General features: G+C 36.9%; 1 protein-coding gene across 4 annotated transcripts in view; it reads left to right on the top strand.

Moving 5' to 3' along the window:
• Positions 1-22,039, top strand: part of lrp8 (low density lipoprotein receptor-related protein 8, apolipoprotein e receptor) — a 367,439-nt gene that overhangs the window by 169,426 nt on the left and 175,974 nt on the right. For all 4 annotated transcript variants that reach the window (XM_030132189.1, XM_030132188.1, XM_030132187.1 and 1 more), the window contains exon 3: positions 19,421-19,543. In XM_030132189.1, coding sequence (XP_029988049.1) covers positions 19,421-19,543 — 123 coding nt within the window. The remainder of the gene's footprint in view (positions 1-19,420; positions 19,544-22,039) is intronic.

Genomic DNA, 22,039 nt, shown 5'->3' with positions numbered 1-22,039 from the left:
TTTTCACTGAAAAATCCAAAATGCAGAGGATAATAATGTAATAAGTTGTGACAAATAAGTGAGGAAAGGTTAAATGTAGCTCAAAATTAGATGTTAAAGTTGCCACTAAACAGTTCCAGGTCTTTTTAAGGTTAAGGACAAAAAAGACGTAAAGAACCTGTTGGTCGGACTGTAATCCTCTTGTGTTTGCCATATATGTCCAACAGGTAATGGAAGGAGGAAACGTCTTGGAGGACAAACATGAATTGAGCGCTAATATTTGGTCATGGTATTGAGCAAACCCAGGTGACTTTAAGGGTGTGTCGTTAATTATTCTTACCAATGCTAAAAGAAAAGAGGCTCCAGGATGTTTAAAGTGTATGTGCAGCACACGTCCACAGTGAGGTGAGCACGCACATATGCTGCTTTCACAGATAAACAGGAGTTAATTTAGCTTATTGTTGCTCATCTTCTTTTATTGCTAATCCCTGTCTTTGAAAAGGTCTGCAGAGTTTCTGAGCTTTAAAGACAAAAAGAGGCACAATCTGTTTGGTTATAAAAAATAAACAGATGCAGTCTTAAGTGGAATAACAAACAGATGCCTGAGCAAACAGAAACACACCACTGTCTCACACACACAAACACATTAACCTTTGTGAAGTAGCTTTATATGAGTAGGAGTTGATATGATTTTATCTTATTTTCGTGCTTGGCCTTTAGATGTCCTCTGGGTATGACTGCACTGTGATGTGTTTTACTTCTCACTTTAGTTTTGTTCTTTTATTCTTCATTTGATAAATCAAGGAAAAAAACATTTTGCTGCTCTCCATTTGGTGGAAAAGAAAATTATTGTTAGTTACGACAATTGTTTGTTTTATTATCCTTTTGGAAATTCTGTTTGTGCCTGTGGAAATTGTCAGATAAAATAGAAATCATAACAAGAGAGACACTTCAAATCCGATTGCTTCACAATAAAATTGCTGGTATTGAAGAGTTAAGCCCACTTAAGTGCAGACATACAAACAAACATGACCTGTTTTTATTTAACCCATAAAGACCCAAACATCCATCACTGACTAAAACCATCTACTGATCTAAACTGTTTAATACCTGTTGATCCACTAATCGTACCGATACATGGAAAGAACAGGTGTAAAATGCAGTTTGTCATCTTTTCATGGTCATCAGATATGACCCATTTGGACATTCAGAGGCTCCGTAGTTACCATGGAAACACCGTCATCTTCTGCAACATTGATTCACCAGTAAAACCCATGGAGTTGGATCAATGACAGTGGATGGAAATGTCTGGTTTATGTTCAGTTAATAATATATTTTACTGAAAAAGTAACCTTTTCTGCAGTTTTCTCTGTTTTCTGATATAATAATCCTCAACTTTAATCTGAGCTTTTATGAATATCTACATCAGTCATTCCCAGCCTTTTTTGGCTTGTGACACGATTTTAATATCACAAATTTCTGGCGACCCCAGACATTCAAAACAGAGACTTTTTTTTTTTTGCTAAAATTAATTTGTTTTTGATCATGTAATAGTTTGCTATACTATGTTGCAAATAAACATTAATTTTAGACAACATTTAGTTTATATAATGTATATTATTATGGACAGAAGCAGAAAAGCCAGGTGGAGATTACTGCACAAAGTGAGAATTTGATTTTCCTTGGTCAGGATATGTACAGTCAGTCCAGCTTGGATTTACAAGGCTGACAATTAATACTGAACAGACAAGAACTCAAACTATGAATTATGAAAGAGCTGCAGCATCTGAAACCGACCACAATGAACATGAAAGATAAACAGTACCACAGTGCTTCAGTTTCGGCTTCACAGTTTGTCATGTCTTTAATGTATTGGGATTGTCTCTCAACTCACCATATATTTTTATTAGTAAGTTTTTTTATTTTTATCAATTACAATAAATTTCTCATTTGAATTCCAGGCAACCCCTCATTTATTAATTTATAATTTCTGAGTATTTCTTTGAGTGCCCTATAAAGGGTTAAGCAGTAATCTCCAGTTGAGTTGAAGAATAATGAATGAAAACACTTCACACTTACAACATACACCGTACAGGAAGGGATCGTATTACCAGTGAACAAATAAAGAAAACCAATAGGCTCGATATCACTGCACTATAGTGGGTGTGATGTACAATTATCTCCTGTCATTTTATTGTTGTTTTAAACCTGTGCAAAGCATGATAAAACCCTGATGATAATTACACAGCAGCCTCGGGCTACGTTGTATGGATTGTCTCTTTTAATTAGTCCATATATATATATATATACTCCTCTGGTGTACGCCGCCCACATCATTATATCGTGGAGGTTATAAATCCACGATTCTATTCCTTCTACCTGTTTGAAGGTTCAAACCCCATCTTCTTCGTATCGATGAATATAGATGTGGGTTGTCAGAAACTCAGTTCACAAAAGTTTGCCACCACCTCTTTCATCTTGGCCTCACTCTGTTTCAAGTCCTCTACCTCGTGAAGGAGTTGTCATCGACGTCTCTGAACTCTAACTCTTGCTCAACTCCAACTTCTGGAGTACTACATTAATGATTCACTTTTTGGGGTTTTTTTTTGTCTCTAACTCAGGAGATCATGTCTAACCCCATAGGCTTGGCCCTTGTGCGTCCAGCTAGGGAGATCATAAATTGGTAAGAAGCTCCTTTGAACTGGGAGGTGGGATTCGATGTGCTGGGTGAAGCATATTATGGGGTGTATTTGATCTGGATAGCTGGTCCTCACATCTCCAGTCTTTGTAGTCCGTCTGCTTTATCATTCACACAAATACACACCTGTGAACATGTATTCATACACAGGTGCAGATACTATTTTAAGACTGATGACCGACACTTGTTGCTCAAGTGAATGTTAAACTCAATGCATCTATTTACTCACAGCTAATTTTAGGCTACATTCAGACAGCAGGTCTTAATGCGCAATTCAGATTTTTTGGTGAAATCCAAATTTTTTGTGTGCTCATTCATATTACACATTAAATGCGACTTCTATCAGTTTTGAGTATGAACTGAATGTGACCCTGAAGTGACCCACATGTGCAAAAGAGATCCTGATGTAGTACGTGACCACGCAGGTATGCACCGTGTTTACATAAGTAAATATGTGTTTCCCGCTGCTCCTCCTCCTGGGATGCAGAATTGTGATGTTTGTCGCACTTCAGTGATGTAAAGGTCAGATAAATGCGACCTAGCCGTTCAGACTGAAGTCTCATTGCAAAATATCGGGTATGTTTTGGATTTACACTGCAAAAATCTAAATCTTACCAAGTGTATTTTTCTTATTTCTAGTCAAAATATCTCATCACACTAAAAATAAGACAATCACCTAAAGAGTAATTTTTCAGTGAGATATAGGAACTTATTTTTAGACGATCGATCTTGAAAATCTTATTTCAAGAAATCTTAACAAGACAATTTTCTCTTGTTCCACTTGTTCCATTTTGCTTCATTTTGCTTGAATTAAGCAAAAAAAATCTTCCTCTGACTATTATTGTGTTTTATATTTCAACATTAATTCTCATTATTTATTTTGTATCCAGTACATGATGACTTATTTAATATATTTAAATGAAAATTAAAAATTCAAATACCCCCTGGGCTTCCTCCAAGTACCCCTGGGGGTACGCGTACTTTTCTTTGGGAACCCCTGCCTTAATGAATTCAAAACATGTGCTTATGAAGAAATTCTCTAATAAGCTACTATTTAGATAATCGTTTGTTCACAGTTGAATCCTTATGGTTTTTGTCATTTTTTCTTAGTGACTGATGTTTCCCAGAATCTAATCACTAGTTCATGACATTCACCCAGTGGACAGGTGCATTGTACACTGAATTTTTTTTTCTTAAAAAGCAGTGTTAAGTTCTCTTTGTTAATGATTTAACCCTTTCATGCATAGTGGTCACAACAGTGGACAGTTACCCTACAGTTTTACTCTTGTATATTCATGGGTTTTGTTGTTTTAGTTCCATATCAACCAACACAGTGGACACTTATACATCATCTCATAAACTGCAATTCATACCATTATTGTAACTTTGCTGTTCTTGATTGGTTCTTGAGTGGAAATCAATTGTTAATATTTATTTTTTGCATATCATCTCCATGAAGTGAGTAATAACCAGTATTAGAATATGTTAAAATGTGAGAGAACATCAGATTAGCTGCATTAAACATGGTTTCATTTCACTGTTTTCATATCACTTTATGATATTGGGTTTTAAATACATGTTTCTTCGCTGCAAGAATAAAATTCATGGTGTAGCTGAGTGGACATTTTTGTAACTCCATGAAAAACAGGTTGATTTAAAAAAAAAAAAAAAAAAAAAAAAAAAATCACATTGTTTTTTTTTTCATGCCTAAAGAGGAATAAAAACACTCAGGACAAAAAAAAAAAAAAACAAACTTGATTAAGGTTCTCATAATTCATGCATGAAAGGGTTAAAAAAATAATAATACCATTACATGTTAAAAGTGTTGATGCATAGAATCCAGTAAAATGATTAACAGTACATTATAGTAAAGTAATAAAATAGTGAAGAAATCCAATTGGGTATGTTTTATGTCTAAAATACCACGAGTTTATTACCAACTCATGCATGAAATGGTAAATTAATGTAATATATAATGTATTGATCACTTCTTTTCCGCCTTTTATGATGATTTTATGATGCATCACCTGTTGGGATTCAAGTAATTACAAAATAAAAAACTTAAAGGGCAAGTGTTCTATCCAATTTCGTCCTGATGTCCGGTATTTTACAGTTACTGAATTTTTTGTCTGCACTGCATTGTTTTGGTATTCTGGGAATTTCTCCACAATATCTCTCTGTCTCTCACTGATTATTGGGAAACCAGACAGGCCTTTAATCTCCTCACAAGACCGATATTATACTTGTCTGCTTTACTCCATCCTTCTCGCTGTATCTTTCTCACACATACACACACACTTGTACATTTCCTGGGGTATTCTTCATCCCCTCACAGTTGTGGTTGAACCTCTACTCACTGATTAACGGCCTCTTTCTCTCCACTGACACGCTCCGTTCTTTACCTCTTTAGCCGATCACACCAATGCGGAGGACCATTTATTTCCTTTTCATCCTCCTCCTACACTAACTCCTGCTCCATTATCTCCTGCATTCTTTTCCTTTCCCCCTTTTTTTCTCTCTACTCTTTCCCAGATTCCCCTTCATACTTTACACTTTTGGATATACATTACGCACCGGACTACTTTTTCCACCCCTTCTTTTGGAGGAACTCAGTTTTTACATTAACTTCAAAGTAGCTTCATGTCCGTTCAAAAGAAAACGCTCCATGTTTTGGAAATATAGCATGCCCTTTAAGCTTTTACTAAGTTTTACATAATGTGCTGAGGAAATTCAAAGGCCAAGATGACAGTGTAAGTCTAACTAATAAGGCTGAGGCAGGGCTCCAATTATTCTCTCCATCATCCTTCATTCAGAATTACCAGGCCTTTTTATCATTACACTGTGGAGGTGAATTTTAGAAATAGTCTCAAACTCACAGTAGCGAAGGTCTATGCACTGCAAAAAAAAAAGGGGTGTCTGAAAACAAGTTAAAAACACGAAATCTGAGGAACAAGGTCCTCAAAACATGTGAAGCATCTGTCCATGCAGCAAGGTAATTTTACTTGACAAGATTTCTTGACTTAAGATTGTTAATTCTAGAAATAAACATGTTGTGTCTTGTTTTCCAATGAATCTTTTTAAAGTATGTAACATTCAGCATATTTAATCTCTGAAGCAGAAAATTTAAAAAACAAAAAAAAGGTAGACCAGTGTAGTACGTTGAAAAAAAAGTGTATAAAGACAGAACAATGAGATTATATGAACAGTTGTAAGTTTTTACATTTTGCTTCGAATTTGTTTTTGCATCTTGTGACATTTATTTACTTATTTTGGTCTGGTATTGTAAATGTTTTACATCATTTCATCAGGTATATATTTACCTGTGTTTTGTTTGTTTTGTACTTCCTAGATATGTAGTCTTACTCTTGGTTTTGTACTAATTTTGTATTATTTTTGGATGTGTTTTGTTTGGTTTGTCTGACTTTATACAGCATGACTTTATTGCTAGTTGTGTACAACTAACCAATAAGGCTATTATTATATATAAGATTTTCTTCGTCCTGCTCCTTTTTGAGCGTGGGTGTGTAAATGTTCGTTCACCTGATGATTATTAAATGTCTGCTGATGAAATGCACAACCATGAACGCAATAAATGAAATGAAATGAAAAATGCGTCTACTGATGGAAATCAAGCAGAGAATCCAAAATGACATCTGAAGAAGTCATGTCTTTCACATCTGAATCTGTCTGGATTTGCTTTATCAAAAAAGAACACAGTAAAAAACAGAGTGTCAATTTAACTCTTAGAGAGTTGAATTTAACTCTGTTTCAGATAACATTTGGTCCCACTCAGAATCTGAGTAAACTTTACTCTATGGCCTGTGTCAGTTTTTCAGAGTTAATTCTACTCAATTCAGTATCAAAATCAACAATGAAATGTGTAAGAATATTTAACACTGTTGACACTTTATAGAGTAATTTTTACTCCAAATTTAGTTATTAATATTAATTAATCAATATTGAAACAATTAGAAATGTAGGGGTTCCTAAGTTGAGAGTCGTGAAATGATATTCCAAATTTTCTTGAAGTTTTTTTGGGGTAGTAATGATAGATTAAGTATGTTACTGTTACGGTCACAAATTCTTACATTTGCTCTATGAGTTTCAAACTCTCCAAACAGTGTTTTCACTGTGAAAGAGCAAAGACGTTCTCACTTGTGATACAATGCCAGCTTCAGTGACAGTCAGGTTTAGCACTGTTCTGCCTACAGGTTTGACTAATGGTGTCACATGAATAAAAATAAACATAAAAAGGCTAATAAACGTTGTAAAATAGACACATTAACCTAAACTAGAAAAGCACTTGGAGGAACTTTAAAGCGAGTTAGTTTCACTTTCACTCTTGCTCGGACAATGACGCTATCACCCCCCCACACACACAATCACATAATCACAGAGCTACTCCCCTCGCCCCCGCTCGCGCACTCTGACAAGGATGGACTGCTTATCCCCCACCCCCACCCCACCCCGCCAAAAATCACGGACCGCTACCACACGCTCTGATGAGGATTGACCGCTAACCCCCCCCACTCCGAAAATCATGGATCCCCCCCCCGTCTTATGAAGTATTCACCCCCACACACACACCCATGTCCGTGCACTTCCTGTCTACCTCACAGTTTCATTCTGCCAGCAGGCCTGGGTGTTAATACTGTAGGGGAGACCGGGGACAGTTGTAACACGGGTCAGTTGTAACTCTTGCATTTGCTCCAATCAGGAACAACTTAGGACTCACCTAATTCACTCTGCACATGCTCAGTTTAGTCCTTAGTCCACATAAGAAGTTGTAGTGCCGTGAGGCAGACACATCAAAATTTGTGAGTGAAAACATAGTTGTGTGGTCAGTCATATTTTTTGCGCTAATTATTTTTGTGATTGCATAGTTTGCATTTGAAAGTTGTGTAAATTATATTTGTGAGATAAACACAGATTTATGCAACTGTTTATCCACCTGTCCACAATTATCTAATATAAGATTATTATATCCGGTGTAGATCAGTGTTCTTATTTCATATATCGGCCAATATCGGATATCGGCCGATATATTGGATATCAGCTTTTTTTAGCCCCCAATATCGGTATCGGCATCGGCCCTAAAAATCCCATATCAGTCGGGCTCTAGTGTCATTACCAAGCTATGGATGATATGTCATATTCCACTTTAAATTTAAGATTAGAACATGTCACTATCCCTTAAAGAAGAATAGTAAATATTCTCAGTGCGTCGCTGATGGCCTGTTTCACACCATTGTTATTGTAGCTAATCATGATTTCAGGGACTACAGTGAAGAGATCCTAATTAGAGGTGACATGGTGCTCCCTTAGCTATTATTGTGCTGTTAGATGTTTTATTTCCTTTTCACTTTCACTCTGAGCGTAGGTGTGCGTGTAATGGAGTGTATAAACCCAGTGACTTGGACGAAGCTGCGACCTTCACCTGTTCTCGGGTCGAACTTCTCAAATCATGTCATCATAAGCAGTGGGAAAATTATGCTGAAGGGTGTCGTCCACTGTGGGAGGTGTCTGGATGGGGGGGTTATATGAGCATCAATAGGTCAGCTTAGTTAATCATTAATCATGGGGTCTCGAGGGTGCGACAATAGGGCAGAATGGAGCAGGAGATTAACACAGTGTCGTCAGCGGAGACTGTGGTCAGCAGTGGAGTGTGTGTTCAGGATGTATTTTATGGCCCCACCCACTTACGGACTCCATTTTTATTACACCATGAGCTTATCTCAGTGGCCTGGCCTTGCATGACCCTCAGGATGCTTGAAATTTATACAGAAATTTACAGTCCATATTAGGGCAGAGCAATATGCAATAAAAGAAATTGGATTGTAATTTTATTTATTTATTTTTGCAGATATTGTGATTGCAAAATGACTCATGGTTTTTATGGAAATGGTCATTTTAGCATCTTAATTGCACGAGAAAAAAGGTTACAATCATGATGGGATTTTTTTTTTTTTTCAACCATGCTCCCTTACATCTGGACAAAAGTATTTGTACACCAGGGCATCTGTGTCAGATATTAGATATTTGTTCTTATGTTCAGTTCATGATATATTTTGCTGAAGGAAAAAAAAAAATTCTTCAGTTTTCTCTATTTTGATGTAATACCATTGAATTTACTGTGAGCTTTTGTCAACATTTACATGATCAGTAAATGATATATAAGAAAATTTCACAGAATAATGCGAAATGCACAGGATAATATAATAATAAATTGTGATAAAGCACTTAAAGAAGGTTCTTGTAGGTCAGAACAAAAGTAGCTCAAGGTTTTAAGGATTAGAGACAAAATTGTATGATATTAAGCAGCACAGTTGAAAATTCTAATAAATATTTTTGGCTGAAACAACTATATGTCAACCACAATTAACAGTTTGCAGATTTCCTGAATTGTGTGACTAAATGAAACAATTTTTATTACACCATGAGCTTATCTCAGTGGCCTGGCCTTGCATGACCCTCAGGATGCTTGAAATTTATGGTCCATATTAGGGCAGAGCAATATGTAATAAAAGAAATCGGATTGTAATTTTATTTATTTATTTATTTTTGCAGATATTGTGATTGCAAAATGACTCATGGTTTTTATGGAAATGGTCATTTTAGCATCTTAATTGCACGAGAAAAAAAGGTTACAATCATGATGGGATTTTTTTTTTTTTTTTTCAACCATGCTCCCTTACATCTGGACAAAAGTATTTGTACACCAGGGCATCTGTGTCAGATATTAGATATTTGTTCTTATGTTCAGTTCATGATATATTTTGCTGAAGGAAAAAAAAAAAAACTTCAGTTTTCTCTATTTTGATGTAACACCATTGAATTTACTGTGAGCTTTTGTCAACATTTACATGATCAATAAATGATATATAAGAAAATTTCACAGAATAATGCGAAATGCACAGGATAATATAATAATAAATTGTGATAAAGCACTTAAAAAAGGTTCTTGTAGGTCAGAACAAAAGTAGTTCAAGGTTTTAAGGATTAGAGACAAAATTGTATGATATTAAGCAGCACAGTTGAAAATTCTAATAAATATTTTTGGCTGAAACAACTATATGTCAACCACAATTAACAGTTTGCAGATTTCCTGAATTGTGTGACTAAATGAAACAATTTTTATTACACCATGAGCTTATCTCAGTGGCCTGGCCTGGCATGACCCTCAGGATGCTTGAAATTTACGGTCCATATTAGGGCAGAGCAATATGTAATAAAAGAAATCGGATTGTAATTTTATTTATTTATTTATTTTTGCAGATATTGTGATTGCAAAATGACTCATGGTTTTATGGAAATGGTCATTTTAGCATCTTAATTGCACGAGAAAAAAAGGTTACCATCATGATGGGATTTTTTTTTTTTTTTTTCAACCATGCTCCCTTACATCTGCAGAAAAGTATTTGTACACCAGGGCATCTGTGTCAGATATTAGATATTTGTTCTTATGTTCAGTTAGTGATATATTTTGGTGAAGGAAAAAAAAATCTTCACTTTTCTCTATTTTGATGTAACACCACTGAATTTACTGCGAGCTTTTGTGAACACTTACATGATCAATAAATTATATATAAGAAAATTTCACGGAATAATGCGAAATGCACAGAATAATATTATAATAAATTGTGACAAAGCACTTAAAAAAGGTTCTTGTAGGTCAGAACAAAAGTAGTTCAAGGTTTTAAGGATTAGAGACAAAATTGTATAATATTAAGCAGCACGGTTGAAAATTCTAATAAATATTTTTGGCTGAAACAACAATGTTTCAACCACAATTAACAGTTTGCAGATTTCCTGAATTGTGTGACTAAATGAAACAATTTTTATTACACCATGAGCTTATCTCAGTGGCCTGGCCTCGCATGACCCTAAGGATGTTTGAAATTTATACAGAAATTTACAGTCCATATTAGGGCAGAGCAATATGCAATAAAAGAAACTGTATTGTATTCATTTATTATTATTATTTTATTTTTTTATGGATATTGTGATTGCAAAATGAGTCAGGATTTTTATGGAAAGCATCTTAATTGCACTAGAAAAAATGTTACAATCATGATGGGATTTTTTTTTTCTGGGGTCTGCGCCAAATAACCATGTTCCCTTACATCTGGAGGAAATTATTTGTACACCAGGACATCTGTGTCACCACATGATTAATTTATAACAATAAAAGGCTATGATTTTATTCTATCAAAGCTTGCAGCATATGCAATTTGGGTTCTGCATTTAGCTGTATTAGCCATATATGCACATATACTAGATGTAAACCATATACACAGTAATATATTTTCAGCTTTTATGCCTTCATTAATTAGATGAAGTGAATAGAGAGACTAAACGTTGATAAATAACCTGTAGAAAATGGCCTTATACTGTATATGGGCCAGATCAAGCGGTGACACAGGGACACATTTCATGTTTAATAAGCTCTGTGTTGAAAAGTAAATAAATTATATCCATGTTTGATACATGTATGAATCGGTCTCAGTCAGTACTTACACATGACATGTTACAATTTAGAGAAATAAAATTTTCAGAGAAAAATACTTAAATTACTGCTGCAAGAACATAATTTTTTTCACTTTATGCAAATGTACAAAACATTCTGTTCTCAAAAGAAATTGATACTAAGTGAAACACAGGGTTTTAGCTATGATGTTAAACTACAACTGTGATCAATATTGGGAAAAAAATGTTGAAATGATAAATTTTTATGAACACAAGTATGTTGTGACACAGGGACAGCAGTTTGTACCTTTGTTCAGTATCAGAATAAAAGACTTTGCTGGAACTAAAACACTACGAAAATACTAATAACCTTTTATTTAACAAACATATTACGATGGAAGTGGTATATACAGCTAATTGCAGAGCATATTTGACAAATAATTTGATTGTACATGACCTTTCTATGTTGTTGTTGAATAATTAGTTCGTACAGATTCACAGACTTAAAATATCACTTATTCAAGCAAGAAAACATATTATTATTAAAGTTAAGAGTGCATCTACATATATCAGGAGTATAATTTTACATAATCAGTTATCTTTTTTTCTACAAGTGATACTGAAACGTTGTAAACAGTTCCATAAAATAGAGTTCTTAAGCTAAAAAATTAATCTATTTGCCTCCCCTTTTCCATTGGCAGATTTTTTTTTTTTTTTTTCTTAATTCAAGATTTTTTGCTTAATTCAAGCAAAAAATCTGCCAATGGAACAAATGAAAATTATCTTGGCACAATTTCTTGAAATAAGATTTTCAAGATCTATCGTTTAAAATAAGTTCTTATATCTTACTGAAAAGTTACTCTTTAGGTGATTCTGTCTTATTTTAAGAGTGATGAGATATTTGGACTAGAAATGAGAAAAATACACTTTGTAAGATTTTTTTTTTTTTTTCCAGTGCAAGTTCAATGATGTAATCTGTGAGTTTAGAGTGCAGTCTGTTAGTGCTGAGAAAACAGAGTGAGCAAAGAAACAGAAAAAATATATTAATATTGGTGTTAGCCATTGGCCAAAAGAGTTATTTTAAGCACATGTATTTGCATCAACTCCTGGTCTATCTGATATTTCATATAAATATTGATCACTTTTTCCATCAGGGGATAAGGAGTGAAATAATTTAATAATGTGCACTGAGTTTAGGAGGATGGCTGGTTGGCTTAGTTTATAGAAGAAAATGTGTGTATGGTTTATGTCGGTTTTCTCTCCTCTACTTTCACTCTCACACCTCATAAGGCTGGTCTAGACTGTTCCATATGGATGACATTCATATATGACAGGTCCCCGGTGCATCAGAATGTAAATATAAGCAGCTGTTTGTGAGTGCATCAGCATCTCCTGAGAAGCGTAGATGGGAAAATATTTTTTGTGCAGCTTTTTGACGCATTTTCTTTGATGTGAACGTCCACATGTTTATAATAGTTCAGCCATACAAACACTTGTCCACCATTTTCTTGTAGATCTGAATAGTGGAGTACGTGAAATTCACCTACTGTTGCTCTTTCTCTTCATGTACTTTAACTTTCCAACCTAGCGTCTAATTTCTCTATTGTTGCAACTGACAGATTAGTGTCATTTCAGTAAATAAACGCTTTCTTGTATACTCATGTTGGGGGGGGGGATTAATAAAAATGCAGTATTCAAATAACTGCACGCTCATGAATGAAATTCTCAGCGTTCAAGACCGAAGAATAGCTTTCCATAATGCATTGCGCTGAAATCATTTTGCATAATGTGAATCAGTTGTAAATTAAGGAGTTCATATGGTGTCATGAGCTCTAACTTTTGCCGTCTTTTGTTCTGATTAAATAAATGTGCAAAAACAAAACAAAACACAACAAAAAAAAACTGTGGTGCAATGGATAGCACTCGTGCCTCACAGCAAGGGGGTCCTGGATTCGATTCCAACACCAGTCGATGGGGGTGGGACCTCTCTGTGTGGGGTTTGCATGTTCTCTCCATGTCTGCGTGGGTTCTCTCCGAGTACTCAGACTTCCTCCCACTATTCAAAGACATGCACTGATAGGTTAATCCAGTGGTTTCCAACCTTTTTTGGCTCGTGACCCCATTTTAACATCACAAATTTCTTCCGACCCCAGACATTCAAAACGGAGACTTTTTTTTTTTTTTTGGCTAAAATTAATTAGTTTTTGATCATGTAATAGTTTGCTATACTATGTTGCAAATAAACATTAATTTTAGACGAGATTTAGTCTATGTAATGTATATTATTATGGACGGAGGCAGAAAAGCCAGGTGTAGATTACCGCATTAAGTGAGAATTTGATTTTCCTTGGTCAGGATATGTACAGTCAGTCCAGCTTGGATTTACAAGGCTGACAATTAATACTGAACAAACAAAAACTTAAACTATGAATTATGAAAGAGCTGCAGCATCTGAAACTGACCACAATGAACATTTGAAAGATAAACAGAACCACAGTGCTTCAGTTTCAGCTTCAGAGTTTGTCATGTCTTTTATGGATTAGGATTGTCTCTCAATTTACCACATATTTTTTTATTAATAAGTTTTTTAGGGGCGACACGATGGTGCAGTGGTTAGCACTCGTGCCTCACAGCAAGAAGGTCCTGGGTTCAATTCCAACACCAGTTGACGGGGGTGGGACCTTTCTATGTGGAGTTTGCATGTTCTCCCCGTGTCTGTATGGGTTCTCTTCGGGTACTCCGGCTTCCTCCCACCATCCAAAGACATGCACTGATAGGTTAATTGGTTAATCTAAATTGCCCATCGGTGTGAATGTGAGAGCGATTGTTTGTCTCTATATGTTCAGCCCTGCGATGAACTGGCAACTTGTCCAGGGTGAACCCCGCCTTTGCCCCTATGTAGCTGGGATAGGCTCCAAGTGACCCTAGTGAGGATAAAGCAGGTTCAGGAAAAGAATGAATTAAGTTTTTTTATTTTTATTTTAATCAATTACTAGAAATTTCAGGTGACCCCATTTGAATTCTAGGCGACCCCAAGGTTGAAAAACATTAGGTTAATCGGTTAATCTAAATTTCCCATAGGTGTGAATGTGAGAGTGATTGTTTGTCTCTATATGTCAGCCCTGCAATGAACTGGTGACATGTCCAGGGTGTACCCCTCCTTCGCCCATAAGTAGCTGGGATAGGCTCCAGCAACCCCTGTGACCCTAGTGAGGATAAAGCAAGTTCAGAAAATGAATGAATGAAAAAAAAAACCCTATGCAAAACTGTCCTGCAGATGCTCTACTCTAGCTGCTGGAAATGACTGTCCTTTGTCCGGTGCTGCTGATGAATTAATGTACAAGTACCACAATCTGTCCTAAGGTTAATTAAAAGCCCATTTTAGTTGCTAGCAGAGAAAACCAAGAACAGGAGGGGACCAAGGTGAATTATATTATTTTCCATTTGGTCCTCAAGATAAGAGGAATACAAATTTGGAAAAGGTTGTGGGAAACTGATAGGCTTATATTTTGCTGGCTTCTGTATTTTAATTAATCCTTTAGAGTGATATGTTGTAAGTCCTCACCACTTTGCATCCTCAAGTGAATTAAACAATACACTTTCAGGGAGAGGATTAAGGTGACCAGTGATGGGACTTGTGATATGAAGGTGAAGGAAAAGTTGGCCAGCATCTCATAGTCTAATCAGCTTCATTATGATCTATAGCGGTGCTGTGAATTATGCTATAAAGTGCATTCTCTGTGTGTGTAGTGGTGGTGGTGGTGGTGGGGGGGGTCAGCTGCTGCCTCTGTTATCAGTCTGTAGGCATAGAGGAGGATGAAAAAACAGGCAGAGTGGACAGAAAAAAGATGGGATTTATGCTAACACGCTGGTAGGTAGGAAAGGGATTTATTCAGTCCTTTGTGAAGACAGATGCCATTACACTAGACCTTCCCTCGACAGCATATCCCCTTCTTGTCTTTCATTTCTGCACCCCTATTTTCTGCCCTCTTTCTATTTACCTTTGTCTGTGCCTCTGACTACTCTGTAATCCCTAGAGACATGTTTTTCATTTATTCTAGGCCTACACCTTCTTCAGGCCACCTTTCTCATGTCTTTAAACTCCCCTTTTTTTCTATTTTTATGTCTTTACTTACAATCAATACTCTGCACGGATGAGTGTGTGAATGCGGCCGCTTTATCTGCCATATAATGTTATTCATAAGTAAATTAAGATGTACACTATATATAGAGCACTCTCTATACCCACAGCTGAGATGCTGTCAGTTCTTCTAACATCTACTTCATTATTATGGCTCCCTCTTGAACCATCATTCATAAAAGTGCTTTTTACCACACACCATAGGACATCCAAGGCTATGCACATAAACAACAAGCTAATAAGGTGGGTGCAGCGCTAAGTAAAATGCAATGTGTAGAATATGCTGCTTATTTCTAGAAGGCTGATATGGTGCTTTTTTTTTTCTTGAAAAGCAAAATCTATTGCACTAATAAAACTGTTTCAGCTTTTCTTGTGTGGTACTTTTTTAATAAAGAATAGAGCAATTCAGCCAGCCTTCACACAGCTACACAGATAATTGAATTATAATAACATTGTCAATCTGTGCAGTTACACGATCACTTAAAGGCTGCAGTTTAATTACATAAAGAATGCGCATGTGTGAATGTGACAGTCTGTTCTGTGTGTGTGTGCGCAGACTGCCTGTAATCTACACCTGTAAAGAAATGACCTATCAGCCTCTATTTAGGCAGTAGATGTTGGTCACATGACTGTTTAGTGTATAGATGGATGAAGTGAACGGCAAAAAGCATGTAATAAAATAAATATGGCCTCTGTTCTGTGGTTATGCCTTGGATTCAGTGCACACACTTGTTTGTTTGGATCATAAATTGCAATAGTGTGCACAAAATTCACCAACTCATGCAGCTCTATTAACTTAACTAGCCTTATAACCTGTAATGGTTATAATTATGGAACATAAAAACAGGCTTAGATTTTGTTCTGGTCTCCAACAGTGACATGGGAGTGGATTTTCACTGTTACATTTAATCTTTTAAGAGGGGATATTTATGTATTTTTTTTTATTTGCAGCCCTATGTCACAAATTATAGACTGATATCAAAATTGCTTTAAACTCTGTAAATTTTACCTGGCCTTAGACCAATGTTTTTCAACCTTGGGTCACCTGGAATTCAAATGGGGTTGCCTGAAATTTCTAGTAATTGATTAAAAAAAAAGACTTACCAATAAAAATATCTGATGAGTTGAGAGACAATCCCAATCCATAAAAGACACGACAAACTGTGAAGCTGAAACTGAAGCACTGTGGTACTGTTTATCTTTCAAATATTCATTGTGGTCAGTTTCAGATGCTGCAGCTCTTTCATTATTCATAGTTTGAGTTCTTGTTTGTTCAGTATTAATTGTCAGCCTTGTAAATCCAAGCTGGACTGACTGTACATATCCTGACAAAGGAAAATAAAATTCTCACTTTGTGTAGTAATCTACACCTGGATTTACTGCCTCCGTCCATAGTAATATACATTATATAGACTAAATGTTGTCTAAAATTAACGTTTATTTGCAACATAGCGTAGCAAACTATTACATGATCAAAAACAAATTAATTTTAGCAAAATACATGTCTCCAGGGTCGCCAGAAATTTGTGTTAAAATGGGGGTCACGAGTCAAAAAAGGCTGGGAACCACCACCTTAGACCCTTGGTTCAACTCTCCCGAAACTCTTTAGGCCGTGCATAGTTTTTTCTGGCACTCATTCGACACCTCACATTTTTCAGCTGTGTTTCATAGTGTTCCTTATTTATTATTCATATCAGAAAAAGTACTTATAGTTATCACAACTCCTGCCCCTACTGCCTCCTGCTGACTTTTTTCCTTTCCTCTCATAAACACATGATAAATAGCAACATTGACTCCCATCCCATGGGAATCCCACAGGCATCCCACAATACACAGGGAAACAGTCTGCCTCTTTTCTGGAGAACACATGCTGCATAAGATTATGTGTCATCATTACTTTTTATGCAGAAATTATTAACACTACCTGCTCTCCTTAAGTTCTTTCTTTAGCCTTTGAAATTCAGTTCACTCTGAAGTTGAGGCTCTGTATGATCAAGTACGATGGGACAATAGTGAGTGTGAGTTACTTCCATGCATACTGCACAGTGGATTTATGCATTGTAACAGTGGCGTAGTGGTCCCTGGAGAAGTGGGTATACTTGCAATTTTTTGCCTTTTTTTATTTTTTATGTAGTCCAGAAAAACACCCTGTTCCAGAAACAGTGACATGTAAGACTACTCTATTTAGTTTACTCTTAAATCCATCAGTAGTATTTGCTCACTATTATAAAATTATCATGACTTGATCAGGAGCAGTTTGTAGGTATTTCTGGTCACACAAGCAGCTGCATGAATGTAAAGGTATTCAACATGAGGCAAACATAGGATAACATTAGCCTTTCATGACGTTAGCTTTTCATAACGTTAGCCTGCTCGCTTAGTTTAACTATTGGTGATAAAATCTCTCCTCTAAATGTGCAGTCATATGATCAGTAGTTTAAAACAGTGACTCATTTGGAAACCACCTTAAAACTTACCTCAGAATTATGTATTCCATGAAAGTAGGTTCTCTCGATACGTGCCACTCACTTGAAAGACATTTATTTTGCCTTTCTTGTTCAAATTTCCAATAATCACACATCTTTCAATGAGACTTGCAGTACCCTGTCAATCAACTGGGGTGACATTGGCACCTGAGGTGTCCAATCAGGTTCCTGAGGTGGCCAGCACTAGCTAGCAGTTTTCCTTAGAGTGACCTGCCCCACTCTGCCTCTGATTGGCTCATCAGTCCTCATCCCTAAAGTTAATCAATCTAATCAGTGAAGGCAGTGAGTACTGTCCAATTAGAGGCAGAATAGGGCGGGTCATGGCTTCACCATCCTAGGAGAAAAAATAGGCAGTTTGGCTCAGATATGACTGAATGGTGCACACCAGGGGGATTTAGAAGTGGGTGTACGCAATGATGACAGAAAAATAAGTAGGTATACTCTGTACGCCGGTGTATACCTACACTACTGCGTTGTAAATTACAGTACTTTAGTGCAGCAGTCTGTTAACCCATATTTTAGTCATGTGGTTTAACTCAGGGTCCAGAGGAACCAAAGTGGAACAGTGCCAGTCACAGTTAGTTTATCTACTAGTCAGAAAAAAAAATCACCGAAACACAAACACCACCATCACGTACAGTTTCATGCCATTTGTCAGCCTCCCTTCCTGTATATTTCATCATGGCAAGGCAAGGCTTTGGTAACACGCCAAGCGAGTGCTTTCTCTTGTTCAGCGGCTCTCCCCGTCAAAGAGAGGGATTTCTCAGCTTCTCCCTGTGACAGATTCAAGTGCTTCAATTTTCCCCTTGCTTGGAGAAAGTAACTGCGGAAAAACCTTTGGAGAGTTAGAAACGGTTCCGCAAAGACTGGATTGGATCCTGAAGGTGGATCATGGGTTAAAATGGAGCAAATTAACCAGGCAAATACTGGGGGACCGCTTCCCTGTACATGTGGCCAAATCTGTCAAAGCTAAGAAGGACCTACTTATATGAGCCTTCCACAAATAACCTGTGTTGTGGAAATAATTTTCTGCTGCTGGCGAATAATGAAATAAAGACTTCTGCCGGCCGACAAGGTTTTTATTTCTTTGTGAAGAAAGGTCAGTTCTGCACACCAGTGGTTGTGAAGAAAAGACCCAGAGTTTCTGGCAAGATCCACCTTTATAGTGTGGATCCCATCTGTCATGTGACACCTCCAATCTCTTCAAAGGGCCTTTTGATTGAGTGATGAGCCCCGGGTTTTAACTAACATTCACCTTTTGTTACCTTACGAGAAAGTTAACATACAGTGGGGGGTGTTTGGGTAAGGACACAAGAAAGTTGAAGTTTTAGAAATAGTCAGAAACTGGTAGTCACATTTGTTGTTTGTTTTGCATACAGTAGTTAAAATTCCATTACATCTTCTACTCCATTAAAGTCCTGTATTTTTTCCATTTTTATTATATTGTAAATCCTGATTTTTTTTTGTATGATTTGCTAATGACTTATGTAACTCTCTGCTGTGTGAAGGTAGTTCACCCAAAAGTTAACTTAACGAAAAAAAAAACCTGCAAAAATGTACATAATGCATACTTTATTTCTGCACAAAAAATGCGTTTGAGGGTGTTGACAAAAGTTTATTGAATCGTCCATGTTTGCTCTGTCTCCACAGCAAAGAAGACGTGTGCGGCCACAGATTTCGTCTGCAAGAACGGACAGTGTGTTAGCGCTAGGTGGCGCTGTGACGGAGAACCAGAGTGTGCAGACGGTTCAGATGAGGCTGATTCAATTTGCAGTAAGTAGACAGACAACTAGACATTTTAGATATACCAAAAGACAAATGTAGACAAATTGTGTTTGAGTCTAGTCGTGTCCTTGCATGAATGCATGAGCATGAATGTGTCTTCAGTGGAATTAAAGTCACACATACCAGATGACTGCGTACCCTTTTCCATCAACATAAAAACAGTCAAGGTTGGTCACGTCGTGCTGCACTCCAGCAACTGAACCAAACTCCTCTTTCTTGCACATTGCCTTTGAAAATAGCTTTCAGCTGCTTTTTATTGCTGGTTGAGCCATGCCACACAAGACGTTCATGTAGGTCTGATTAAGGCCATTGAGAAAGGAATGGACAAGATGTGAGAATTACTATTACTTAATTTGACTCTGTCTTTATTTTTCCAAAAATGTTTCAGACATTTTTTATTGTGAAGTCTTATCATAATACAGACTTCAGATCCCCTGATTGGTACATTATGCTTCATTTTTGATGTCAACATAACAAACCACAATCAGAAATGAAAAGAAAACAACACTGATAAAGTGAGAAAAAAATGAAAGAAAAAAAAAAAAAAGTATTTTTCACAAAATGGCCTCTAACATCAGTTTACATATGCTGCATTTCCACTACATGGAGCTCGACTCGGATACCAGGTACTATTCCTGGAGACCATTTCCATTACAGGATACTACCTACTTTAGAGTACCTGGTCGTCATAGTGATGCGGCGCTTTACTTTCATAACATCTACTCAGAGAGTTGTTGTTAAACTAGCTCACTGGTGTTGTCTCGTCAAGCTCACATTGAATTTTTACATCTGAATCTCCTAGATCAACCGTGGTGTAGTTTTACGGGCTGTCATCATGTGGATTAACCTACCGCTATATTTACTGTCAACTTCCGCATCTGTTTTTTGTAAAACGGTGGGTCACAGAGACAACTGTCTGACCAATCAGTGGTCTGCAGTGTTTACACATCACGTTTTAGTATCTATTCCCCAGTCTTGGAACCTTGGTGGAGGTGACACCAAAAAACTAGTACCGGGTACCAGATTCCAGGTCCTTTTTCATAATGGAAACGCAAAAAGGCCGAGTCGAGCCGGTAACACGTAGTGGAAATGTGGCAATAGAGTACTCAGTAATCCAGTACACCTTATTTGAGGAGACTGATCTCATGAAATCACGTTGTATGCCATGCCAGTTCTTATGGCATTTGGCATGCTATACATACACATTTTTGACCTTTGGCTTGTTATTAAACGCCATTCGATTGTGTGTCAATTTATGCCAAAATCTCCAGTTCACATAATCCTAACCTTAACCCTCAGCACATGGTATCTGACACGGCATAAACATACACACGGAAAAGTTATAATGTGTACAGATAATACGCCAATTCAAAGTGGCGTGTATATTTACGCGAGTCATGGTATCACGTTGTATTTGAGTTAGGTATTGGTTCGCTTATTGCATTCTTCCTCATGTGTTCCAGGGCTTTAAGGTGTTTACCACAAATATTTAATGTAGGTGTTGCAGGGGAATTTAAGTGAAGTTGTCTTACATAGCAAGTTTCTTTTTATACCCATCTTCAGTATCTCTTCATAGACATAAAAATCCTATGAAACAGTTTCAGTATAACAGCAGTTTTTTCAGCATTTCCAGTAGCGCATGTAAGTGTAATTATAAAAAATGGAGCAAAGCCTGTAAACCGGAGCAGATCTTACCTGTTACACTCATGTTTATAAGGTTGGCAGGTGGTGGGGTTGCCTGCTGTTGCAATTATAAAAAATGGAACACTGCCCACTGTGATTACTGTTCTATTTAATCAGCAGCGAGTCAAACTTTTGGATCTGGACCACAATGGGGTGTAATTAATGTGACTATGTGTGTTTTTGTACAGCAGTGAGAGAAGATTAGAGGCAAAAAAAGAGAAAGAGGAACTGATGAAACTTCAAGTCATTGTGTAAGCAGTATTTAAGGGCTCATACAGGCTATTTAAAAGGCTTTAAGAGACATAAAGTCTAGGGGGTTTTTGTGGCGTTGATGGGTGCTGGCTTTTGGAACAATATGGTAGCGGTTAAATGGCTTCTCTGACACAAAGCTTTTCAGAGTCTACAGTTTTGCAAGTTTATGAACTTTTTTGTACTTAAATTTTTTAATAATGGATTGGATTGGGGCGGCCATGGCTCAGGTGGTAGAGCGGGTTGTCCAATAACTGAAGAGTTGGCGGTTCAAATCCCGCTCTGTCCTAATCAGTCTGTTGTGTCCTTGGGCAAGACACTTCACCCTCCTTGCCTCCAGTGCCCCTACACACTGGTGTATGAATGTTTGGTGGTGGTCGGAGGGGCCGTAGGTGCAAAATGACAGCCACGCTTCTGTCAGTCTGCCCTAGGGCAGCTGTGGCTACAGATGTAGTTTACCACCACCACCAGAGGGAGAATGTGAGAGCGAATGAATAATGGGTCAATAATGCAAAGCGCTTTGGGTGTCTAGAAAATCACTATATAAATTAA

The sequence above is a fragment of the Sphaeramia orbicularis genome, chromosome 4 (assembly GCF_902148855.1).
Source record: "Sphaeramia orbicularis chromosome 4, fSphaOr1.1, whole genome shotgun sequence".
Lineage (NCBI taxonomy): Eukaryota > Metazoa > Chordata > Actinopteri > Kurtiformes > Apogonidae > Sphaeramia > Sphaeramia orbicularis.
This window is presented reverse-complemented; position numbering and strand designations above follow the sequence as displayed.